Source organism: Euleptes europaea, chromosome 3 (assembly GCF_029931775.1).
Source record: "Euleptes europaea isolate rEulEur1 chromosome 3, rEulEur1.hap1, whole genome shotgun sequence".
Taxonomy (NCBI): Eukaryota; Metazoa; Chordata; class Lepidosauria; order Squamata; family Sphaerodactylidae; genus Euleptes; species Euleptes europaea.
This window is the reverse complement of record NC_079314.1, coordinates 23814339-23826294: the sequence shown is the minus strand read 5'-3', so window position 1 is coordinate 23826294 and position 11956 is coordinate 23814339. Positions and strand designations below refer to the sequence as shown.

Sequence of the window (11956 nt, the reverse complement as noted above, 5' to 3'; positions counted from 1 at the left end):
TGAGTCCAAGAACACTGACAAGGAAAGCTGCAGCCCTTAGTTTGGTGCCTTTGAACTTCTATTTCACAGGCTGAAGAAGCATCAATTGCGAAAAACATTTTTTAAAAATTCCGGAAGACGTTTTCCTACCTTTACCTTCCTCTTCCAAGGAATCAAGATTCCACTTGATCTTTTGAAAATTAAGCATCAAGATACATGCAAGTTCTAACGGACTATAAATAAGACTTTACAACATCTAGAAGTCGTTTGGACTCAATTGAAATGAAACCTTATGTTTCATGTTTATTTTTGTTTAGGTTGTTTATAAGTTTTTGTTAGCACTTCACTGTTATATTCACTGTATTGTATATTCACACATTTGTATGTATATTCACACATTTGATATTTTTGCATATAGAGTTGAGTACTGTTTCTTCTCCAGCTTATTACCGTACAGTACAGGTGATTTTTTTGTATTAAACCCCCAGGTACTAGCTGGAGATCTCCTGCTATTACAACTGGTCTCCAGCCGATAGAGATCAGCTCCCCTGGAGATAATGGCCGCTTTGGCCATTGGACTATATGGCATTGAAGTCCCTCCTCTCCCCAAACCCCGCCCTCCTCAGGCTCCGCCCCCAAAATCTCCAGGTATTTCCCAACCCTGAGCTAGCAACCCTAACGGAGGGCCAATACGGCTATTTACCAAAAAACTTTTATGGCTAGGGGGCGCTGTTTCATCGCCTCGCCTGTTTGTCCTCTCACCCACGTGACGAGCCCACACACCTGCTCTCGGCTTCTTACCTCTCTATGGTTAGAGCGCGTTAGGGAAGGGAACATAACGCGTAAAGAGCTGTTGCGTGAGGACGTTACTGCTCTCCCATGACGCAAGTGCCCGCCGACGTTCAGAGTGTCACGTGACCAGTCTTCTAGCAGTTTCAAGATGGCGGCGCCCAGCTCTTGTCCTCTCTCCCTCCAGACTGAAGGCCGGTATTGCCTGGTGAGCCGCATTCCGGCCCAGCTTCGCTCCGCCGATCTCCGTGCCTACTTCAGCCAGGCCGTCGAGGCCGGCGCCTTCCTCCGCTTCCATTACCGGCACCGGCCGGAGCGCGGAGACGGGCTAAGCCCCGGGCCGACCTGTTGCTGCCTGGTGGCGGTGCAGCCCGGGTGGGCCTGCCGTTTGGGCCGCATGTATTCGGGGAAGCGCTGGATCGACTCACAGGGGGAGACGCTGCCCGGCCGCTGCCTCATTCGGAGGGTTCGCGTTTCCCTGGACGAAGGTATTGATAGGGCGGATGAGGAAGAAGGGAGCCACTGGGAGAGTTTAGGTTTCCTTTATTTGTTTAGATGTTTATATTCTGTTTTTCTCCCAAGCTCAAGACAGCGCACAAAGCTATGCATTTTGTTCTCACAGTGACGCACTTCTAAGATAGGTTGGTCTTATTGCCCCAAGATCAACCAGCGTGGCAAGCTTCTGTGGCAGAGTGGGAGTTTGAGCCAGGGGCTCCCAGATCCTGATGTGGCACCCTGTTCACTGCACCATGCTGGCTCTCTTACACTGCGGAATTCTTTTGTCGGAATCCAGACGGGAATGATTGTTGTAGTATAATGATAGCATGTTGTTCAGTGCTACGTGGATGCAGTCTAAGTGTGCCAAGTGCATCACGAGTCTACTTAATAGGATGCCGTATTAAGGGCAGATGGTTACTGGCATGCTTCTTCTGCGCATGAGTAGGCTGACTCAGGTTTGAAGTGCATGTATACTTGGACAAATGCTATCATGCCTATTTTAGTTCTCTGTCACAGAACTTAACTTTATACACTGTGTGTGTGTGTGTTATGTGTTGTTAGCCACCCTGAGCCTGCTTTTGCCAGGAAAGGGTACGGTATGAATCACATAAATAAATATTTTGTTGGGACTAACCTAATGACACAAGACAGTGTGTAATTTTTGTGTGCCAGAAGTTGTATTATATCCTGGTCTAAAGATCATGATGATCTGAAAAAACTAATTTCCCCCCTCTGTTTTAGTTTGTAACATCTGGTTTGATGAAAAGTTATGGGGAACATGAAAGTTTGCACACTTGCTATGTATTGTGGGTTGGCCATAATAATTGGTATTTCATGGACTGTGTTCCAGCCACTCTTTCCTCACAGGCCTAGGATGATAAAATGGAGGAGAGGTGAACCATATGCTATCCCTACAGAAGAGCAGTGTGGTATACAAAGTCCTTCCAGCTCTTCTTATCTGCTTTATAAAATATAAAACCTTGTTTAGTCACATTATGAAAGTTACCCGGGGACATTTAAACTGGAGGTGTGTGATGTGTTAAATTACAAAACTATAGTGTAGAACTTATTTTGGAAAGTGATGTCTTTTTATTTTGTCACCCTGTTTTCTTAGTCATCCAGTTGTATATTTTCTCATAGATGTCAGCTCAGTTCCATATAAAACAAAAAAGGAGCTCCACAAGAAAGCCTCGAGTGAAACTTTTACTGAGGATGATTTAAAACAGCTGCCTGAGTTGAACCCTCCTGCATTTATGCCCTATGGGAATGTGGGTACCCCTTTGAGAGTCTTTTTGGAACTTATCAATGCTTGTCGCATGCCTTCCCGTGCCATCAGGAAGCTGCAGTTGCAGTTCCCCAAGACTGGCTCCTCTCGCAGATATGGAAATGTGCCATTTACATATGAAGAAACTGAAACTGTTGTAGAGGAGGAGCGGGTTTACACAGCTACTGGAGAGGAGATAACAGAAGGGGAGCCCCTGCTACCAGTAGGGAGCACAACTGTAAAAGATGTCAAGGAAGACAGAGACTGGGAAGATCTGGAGAAGGAAGCAGCAGAAGACAACTGTCATTTGGATGAAGTAAGTAGTTTCTTTTCTTGGCAGTATCTCAGTTAGAGGTCTTTCCTGTCAGCTGGTCCTTTCAATTAGTAATGCTAGGGCTTGAACTTGGGACTTTGTGTGCAAAGCAGATGGTCTACCACTGAGCTGTGGCCCCATTTTCACAGTTCTGAAATCTGCTTTAATCACCCAGCTTCATTATTCCATAATTGCTGGCTAAATGGCTTCTGAAGATCTCCATCAGCTTTTCACACTGCCTGCCAGATGATTGACTTGAGGACACCCATCAATCTATCATCTATCAGAGAGTGAGCATGGTGCAGTGGTTAGAGTGTTGGACTAGGATCTGGGAGACCCCTGTTCAAATCCCCACTCGTGCCATGGAAGCTCACTGGGTGACCTTGGGCCAGTCACATACTTTCAGCCTAACCTACCTCACAGGTTGTTGTGAGGATAAAATGGAGGAAGGGAGAATGATGACAGCTGCTTTGGGGGCCCATTGGGGAGAAGAGTTGGATAAATGATGTAAATAAAAGGACATCTTCCTACCCCCCCCCTGCTTCATTGAAGGAGCATATATGGTTCTCCCCCTTCATTTCTCACAACCACCCTGTGAGGAAAGTTAAGATGAAAGAGTGTGGCTGTGACACTTGGAGAAGGTCTTAGAATACCTGAACCAAGAGAATATTTAGGGTTTTTTTCTTTGAACACAGGATGTTCTTGACCCTGTTTGAAAGCAATTTTTGGGTTGCCTGATAAAGGAAATCCAGTTGGCAATACTCTATATACTCTGAAAGGGGGGGGGAGTAGTTCACAAAATCATGACCTGCTGCTGATGCCCCCTGTGCAGAAATTTGCTGGGGTGTGGGGTGGCGTCTTAGCAGTGAGCTTGTCCCAGTGGTTTTTCCAGAGCTCAGAACAGTCAGAGTGGAAATGAGTAATGGTGATTAGAACAAACCCCTCTGTCATTCATCTGTTTCTGCCCCTTCACCCCCCCAATTTCATAGGATGATGATAGATGCGAAGAGTGGGAACGGCACGAGGCTTTGCATGAGGACGTCACAAGCCAGGAGCGCGCAAAAGAGCGTCTATATGAGGAGGAGATCGAACTGAAGTGGGAGAAGGGAGGCTCCGGGCTCGTCTTCTACACAGATGCACAATATTGGCAAGAAGAAGAGGAAGGAGGTATGATGCTGAGGGAGACATTCTGGCTTGGGTTGTGCCATGATGATCCTGATTCACATTTGCCCTTTCTTTGTGGAACCTCACCTGGCTTGAAGAGGAGCCTTATTAATGACATGTGCAAAAATTCCAAAAGAGATTTATGCTGTTAAAGCCTATCTGCTCCCTTCCTGCCATATTTTTGTGAGTTTGGCCACTTTCCAGGACACTCCTCCCCCCTTTCTGTCGGCCACCGCCTGTCCTTTCTGTGCATTTCCTGCAGCATCTGACCTGCTGTCATAGGTAAACTGTGGAACTCCCTGCCCCAGGATGTGGTGATGGCTGGCAACTTGGAAGGCTTTAAGAGAGGAGTGGATATGTTCATGGAGGAGAGGGGTATTCATGGCTACTAGCAAAAATGGATACTAGTCATGATGCAGACCTGTTCTCTCCAGGATCAGATGAGCATGCCTATTGTAGTAGGTGCTTTGGAACACAGGCAGGACAATGCTGCTGCAGTTGTCTTGTTTGGGGGCTTCCTAGAAGCACCTGGTTGGCCACTGTGTGAACAGACTGCTGGACTTGATGGACCTTGGTCTGATCCAGCATGGCCTTTCTTATCTTCTTATGTCATTCCTTTGCCCAGGTGTCATTAAGATTTGCAAGATGGCATTGACATGCGGAAGCTTTTTCCCTTGTTTATTTTGTGTTAGATTTTCATCCCAATTTTCCAAGAAGCTCAGGGCAACCTGCATAGTGCCCCCGCCCCCAAGTTTTATCCTGTTGACAGCCCTGTGTGGCTAGGCTAAGTGAGTAAATGGCTCAGTGACTGTCATAGCAGAGGGGGAGGATTTGAAGCCAAGGCTTTCTGGTCATAGTTCAGCACACTGACCACTACAATGGCTCTTTCTGTCTACTGCTGCAGAAGAACCTGCAAGGTCACCTGAAGCAGCCACCTGACATTTCAAAGAGGCAAATCAAGGTCCTGTCCTTTGCTTGGCCCATTGCCTGTCTAGGTGGCCTTGCCTCTTGTACCCAACAGCGACGAGAACATATGCATTTACATGAGAACACTGATGAAGATTATCACCACATGGGACAGAAATAAGGAGCCATGGTGGTCTCTGGGATTATGTGCGGTGCTGAGAAAATGGACAGAGAAGATTTTTTTTCTCCCTCTCCCATAATACTAAAACATGGGGGAGGGGGGAGCCCTGTGAAACCAATTGGCAGTAGATTAAAGGAAGTATTGCTTCTAACAGCAAGCTGTTGGCTTGTGGAACTCACCACCTCAAGATGTAGTGAGACCCACTGGTTAAGATGATTTAAAAGTTGGGCTGGGCAAATGTGTGGAAGCCAGGTCCGTCATTGTCTGTTCTCCACTTTATCCAAGTGGAACCTTCAGGTTCACAAACAGAATGTTTCCCATCATCAGATGCTGTGGTGGAGCACCAGATGAGGGCTGTTGCCAGTGGGCCCTTCTTATGGGCTAACCTGTGGCATCTAGCCACTGTGGGGAAACAGTGGGGATTCGAACCTCGTTCTCTGAGATCCTAGCCTGCCACTTGAACAACGACACCATGTTGGCTGGGTGCTACACTACCTAGCATTGTGTAAGGCTATCTTCCCTGCCATACGGATTAACATTTTTTTATGAAGCTTGAGATTTTGGGGTGGGGTGATGAAGTCAGCACACGTGCAGAATTGTGTGTGAGGGCTTGACTCGACCTTGATGCCAAGTCCAGTGAACTGAAATGTACAAACAATTGACCCTTGGCCTCTCTTTTGGACAGATTTTGATGAGCAGACGGCAGACGACTGGGATGTGGACATGAGCGTCTACTACGACAAAGGTACTTGAGCCATTGGTTTACTGCAGCAGGGGTGAGAAAGAGAAGTTAGGCCAGAGGTCATCCAACTGAGAAGCTTCCGCCAATTGCCTTCCTGGCAGGGTTGCAACTCTAAATGTCTTGCACTGTTGCTCCAGCATCTTCACTGGCTTCCAGTGACCTTCCAGGCACCATTCAAGCTGTCGTATTTATTAGTATGGGATTTTTAATCACCCTGCTTTCAATTATGGCTAGTTTCCCAAACATTTGATATGCATTTATTTACAACTTCTGTAGTTCAGTTTTCTTAAAACAGGATCCAGGTGGATTAAAAAAATATTTAAAACCATTAATAATGAAACCAGTATATAATAATATGAAAACTAAGAAAGAACAATCAAACATCTGTGAAACGACATTAAAAACAGCCAGTATTTTAGTTAAGAATGTACTGACATGCCATCTAAATGAAAACGCAAAAAATCACTACATCTGTATAAAAACATGAGTAAGATATAATTAAAATGCTTTCTTTCTCATGTACTTCAATGTAGATAATATTTTGAAAGGCTTTGTCACCAATAAGCATAATAAGTATATATTTGAGGAGATGATAACATACAATAATTCTTTTTTTTAATTAGAAAAAAACAATGACAATAACTAAAAAAAAGCAGAATTACTGACAGTCTTCGTAATTTAAAATACTATATATATATATATACACACACACACATAATAAAATAAGATCAAGTCTCCCATGCTGCAGCTTATTTCTATGTCTATTCATCATTATGTTTTGACTGAGCACAACGCATTCCTCTTTCCTGCCCTTATTAAATTCTCTATTTTACTTATACACACAATAATTCTTAACAGATAGTAGATAGAGTCAAATGAGGCACACTTGATTTTATGTTATGTCTTATGTTAGATTGTGTATAGTATGTTATGTGTTCTGTCAATGTTATGTACAATTTTAAGTTTAAAATAAAAACATTAAAAAAAAACACACAAAAAACAGCCAGCTGACAAAAAGGCCCTCTTAAAGAGTTCTGCCCTTATATATTCTGTGGATGGAGACCAGTGAGGGGACTCTCCTAAATTCCTCTTCTAAGTTCTTCCACTAGAACTCTAAAACTCTGAATCCTCCCTCCCAGCATGCCCTATCCTGCAGGTCTATGCTGACTTCCCACACTCAAAAAAACTAAGGGCAGAACAATTCCCTGTAACCTTCCCTCTTTATATCTTATCCTAAGCCTTCGCTCAGCATAGGCTGTTGGAGATCTTTTATGGACAGATGCTAAGGATTGAATCTGGGACTTTGGGCACACGTGTTATTCTCCCAGCTGTGGGCCCCCTCCCCTTTCTATTGCCATTTGTGGTTTATGGTCCAAAATGATGTAGAATTTCCCTTCCTTCCAGACGGGGGTGACAAGGATGCTCGGGATTTGGTCCAGATGCGGTTTGAACAGAGGCTCCGGGATGGCTTGGAAGATGGGTCTGTTCTGGAACAACAGATCGGGACCTTTGAAAAATATACCAAGGTAAGAACGAGAGATTGGGGTGTGTTTTGATATCACTAGCAGAAGAAAACCTAGCAGATTTTGAAGAACCTTTTAAAAAGTCAAAATGTTAAAAGGTCATAGTTAAAAGCTTGTAATGTAAAGAGGAGGTCAGCATCCTATTCTAACCCCAAAGAAGTACTGTCACAACGAGCCTTAATGTGGTTGCCACCTTTTTATAAGCCTTTTTGGTGAAGAGCTTGGTTCCTGTTCAATTGATAATTGGCTTACATAGAGATGTTTCTTCTTCCCCCCCACCCTAGGGTATCGGCCGGAAAGTGCTGGAGAGGCAGGGCTGGACTGAGGGTCTCGGCTTGGGCAGCAGCAATTCGGGGATGCCCGAAGCTCTTGACAACGAGGGCCAGAATCCCAGATGCAAGAGAGGCTTGGGGTAAGTATGGCCGGAGCCTGTCTTTCAACCAGCATAGTGTAGTGGTTGAGAGTGGTGGTTTGGAGCAGTAGACTCTGATCTAGAGAACCGGGTTTGATTCCCAGCTCCTCCACATGAAGCCAGCTGGGTGACCTTGGGCCAGTCACAGCTCTCTCAGCCCCACCTACCTCACAGGGTTTCTGTTGTGGGGAGGGGAAGGGAAGCCGGTTTGATTCTTCCTTAAGTGGTAGAGAAAGTCGGCATATAAAAACCAACTCTTCTTCTTTTTCTTCTTTCTCTGAGCTACAGCATGAAGATAAAGGGAGAGCCCACATGCTGTAGTGGATAGAGTGTCTGGGAGACCTGGGTTCAGATCCCTCCTCTGTCAAGGAAGCCCACTGTGTGACACTCTCTGCCCTACCTCACAGGGAGGTAGTTGTGGGGATAAAATTGAGGAGAATGCAAATGGATTCATTGTCCTGTTTTCACCTGCTTCTGTCAGCTGAGTCTTGGCAGAATTTGGAGTCCTCCTGACGAGGCTTGGTGTGATGGGTGGGCGAGGGGATCAAGTGAAAAATATTCACATACGGATAACTAAAAGAGCCAGATCGAACACTGGGGAAGAGGCAGGAAGCTATCTGGGTCCAGAAGCTTTCCCCCATTCTGCTGCACCCAAAAGAACCCCTGCTAAGACCATTGGTCCACTGTACTTCAGTGTTGTCAGATTTCTTTCTGGAGCCCCAGGGACTCAGTATTCAAAACCAGTTTCTGATTCAGGAATGTGGAACGCTTCCCTTTCCCTGTCAAATTTGATTAGTGAGCTCTCCTGCGTTTTTGGCCCCAATCAACAGCAGATATGTGTTAGCGTCAGCAGAATACCTTTCATTCCTGGAAACAAACAAACAAAGAAGGGCTTTTTCGTTAGCTAGAAGTTCTGCCCTACCTTCGGCGATTCTAGAAGCCAGATTCAAGAGGCTACCATGATCAGAATGGGGGTGTCCCTGTAAGTCGGGTGAAGTCGAGTCTATTGCGCACATTTTCTTCAGATGATCTTTCTATGAGGGAGCAAGATTTAAGCTAATTTCCCCTCTCCTTAATCTAACAAAGGACAGCTCTGAGGAAGGGAGGTTGAGGAATCTCCTTATGGGAAGGGTCAGCCCAGATGATGAAACAAGTAGCTAAGTGCTGTGCTGCAATATACAAGATCCGTCAGACAAAGCAGGGGCTTGGCCATCTAACCTAAAACGGAAACTGTTATCCTAATCTGAGGTTTTTAGCTAATAGTAATTTGTTTATTTAGGAGCCCCGTGGCGCAGAGTGTTAAGCTGCAATACGGCAGTCAAAAGCTCTGCTCACGACCTGAGTTTGATCCCAACGGAAGTTGGTTTCAGGTAGCCGGCTCAAGGTTGACTCAGCCTTCCATCCTTCCGAGGTCGGTGAAATGAGTACCCAGCTTGCTGGGGATAAAGGGAAGATGACTGGGGAAGGCACTGGCAAACCACCCCGCAAAACAAAGTCTGCCTTGGAAACGTCGGGATGTGACGTCACCCTAAGGGTCAGGAATGACCCGGTGCTTGCACAGGGACCTTTACCTTTTTGTTTATTTAAGAATTATATATCCCATAGTCTTAGATATTGTGTCTTTTAATTCTATCTTGTAATTGATAGGAATATTTTAATGGCTTTGCCGTAGAATCATAGAAATCATAGAGTTGGAAGGTACCACCAGGGTCATCTAGTCCAACCTCCTGCACAATGCAGGAAATTCACAACTACCTCCCCCCCACACCCCCAGTGACCCCTACTCCATGCCCAGAAGATGGCCAAGATGCCCTCCCTCTCATCATCTGCCTAAGGTCATAGAATCAGCATTGCTGACCATCTAGCCTCTGCTTAAAAACCTCCAGGGAAGGAAGTAATAAATCTGAATCTGACTAGTGAGTGAAATGGCATTGGTACAAACAGTCTTGAAGCGGTGCCACTCGGTGTTTAAAGACTTTGTTCTCCTTCCTTCGCTTTTCTTTAGGTACCACGGTGAGAAGCTCCAGACTTTCGTCAAGCCCAAGAGGCTTTGCAGGGACAGCCACATTCTCATATCCACCGTTTATGATGACCCCCATCCTGTGGACACAGGGGAGCAGCTGCTTCGGCGCCCACTGCCTATCAGCATGAAGTATCGGCGAGATGTGGCATTTGTCCATTCTGCGCACAGTGTGCATCACAGCTCCAGTTCCTCATGAGAGGTGCGGCGGCCCCCCAGCAAGAACTGATGTTTCGGGGACTCTGTGTCTTTTTTTTCTTTTTAATTAAGTTTTATATGAAAGAAAACAACACACGCGGTCTTGTAGAATACTGGGAATTAGTGAGCCATTGCTCATTAAAATGAATCCAATTTTTAACGCATCTGTTTCACAGGATCCTTCTTTCCCTCTTTTCTGACAAGTCCTAACAAGTGTCAAGTTCCAAATCGTTGGCACTGAGGTTGGATTCTTTGACTTCCAGAGCTTTGTTAGCAATATTTGTGCTGCATCATTCTTTAAAGGATTCTAATAGCCAGAGTGGTGTAGTGGTTAAGAGCAGTGATTTGGAGCAGTGGAGTCTGATCTGGAGAACCGAGTTTGATTCCCCACTCCTCCACATGAGCGGCAAAGGCTAATCTGGTGAACTGGATTTGTTTCCCCACTCCTACACATGAAGCCAGCTGGGTGACCCTGGGCAAGTCACAGCTCTCTCAGCCCTACCTACCTCACAGGGTGTCTGTTGTGGGGAGGGGAAGGAAAGGTGATTGTAAGTCAGTTTGATCCTTAAGTGGTAAGAGAAAGTCAGCAAATAAAAAACAACTCTTCTTCTAACAGGAGCCTCTTTGGTTCCAAGATTGTTTCGTACATTAGGCCCTTTTTATTATGGTTTATGGTTTACAAATCTGATCAGAATGTTTTGTAAGGTTAGGCATACAAATGCCTGTAGCAGTTCAGCATTAAATCTAAGCTTAGCTTTGCCAAAGGAATATCCTCTGCAATCCTTGCTACTTGCAAAAGCCCTCTTGTTCTCAGCATGAAATATGAGAAGGTGGGGTAATATGTGAAAATGGAGGATGTTATAGAAACTCCCTTAGACCAAGGGTTCTACAAAGCACCCTGGTAACCAGCCACCACCACTCAGGGATCTCCTGACAACATCCAGGCTGACCTGCTGAGAAGGTATTCTTCTAGCTCTGTACTAGAGCAATAACAAAGTGACAGTGTCGAAAACCCTACAAAATACCTTATAACCAACTAGGTAGCACCTGTGTGATCCAGCACATGGAGAAGAGATTAAGAGAAATATCCTAGAGAAGTAAATTGTATAAGCAAAACCAAAAGATGTGAGATCCAGCGTGGTGTAGTGGTTAACAACGGTGGAGTGGTGGAGTCTGATCTGGAGAACTGGGTTTGATTCCCCACTCCTCCACATGAGCAGCGGAGGCTAATCTGGTGAACTGGATTTGTTTCCCCACTCCTACACACAAAGCCAGCTTGGGTGACCTTGGGCAAGTCATTCTCAGTCTCACCTACCTCACAGGGTGTCTGTTGTGGGGAAGGGAAGGTGATTGTAAGCCGGTTTGATTCTCCCTTAAGTGGCAGAGAAATTCGGGATATAAAAACCAACTCTTCTTCTTTATAAAAAGGTCTATTACAAAAGAGAGAATAAAAGGAAAAGGGTAATTGGGTTCAAAACGCAGGGAAGACACACAACACAAATTTTCAAATAAAAAGCGAGAAAGTTGGACAAACTCAGCTAAGTACACATTACCTAGACTGTAGCGGCTTCTTCAGGGCATGTGCAGAGTCCCTTGCAGTAACAAGATACTGGAGGAGTCCTTAACCCTCCTGTGGACCCCAGTTTCCACTGAAGATGAGGGAAAGGCCCAAAGGTCCAGATATTTATGGTTAATGCATTGGGATCTAAGCCAGCCTAAGCATGATGAGCTGGTTTGAATCCCATGCAAAAGCCCCATCTCTGATGTTGGAGATTTACAAAATGTAGTCCAACCTCCATCAAGCATCTGGTAATGGCTCTGAACTTCCACAATAAATAGTTGGTCTAGGCCAAACCAGATTGCCCAAAAGGGATCAACTCTGGCAGGATGGTCCAAAGAGGAATGGAAATGAATGGGTTATTGTGATGTAATCCCAGGTATCCAAGATCCCAGAATCTCAAGCTGAC

The 11956-nt window shown here is 45.3% G+C and overlaps 1 protein-coding gene across 1 annotated transcript; it reads left to right on the top strand.

Annotated features, from left to right (window-relative positions):
- Positions 1 to 919: 919 nt before the first annotated feature.
- GPATCH3 (G-patch domain containing 3) lies at positions 920 to 9990 on the top strand. Its single transcript, XM_056847670.1, has 7 exons — positions 920 to 1256; positions 2407 to 2846; positions 3833 to 4010; positions 5780 to 5839; positions 7241 to 7362; positions 7644 to 7771; positions 9777 to 9990. The coding sequence occupies exons 1-7, from the start codon at positions 920 to 922 to the stop codon at positions 9988 to 9990; spliced, it is 1479 nt and encodes a 492-aa protein (XP_056703648.1).
- The last annotated feature ends 1966 nt before the right edge of the window (positions 9991 to 11956 follow it).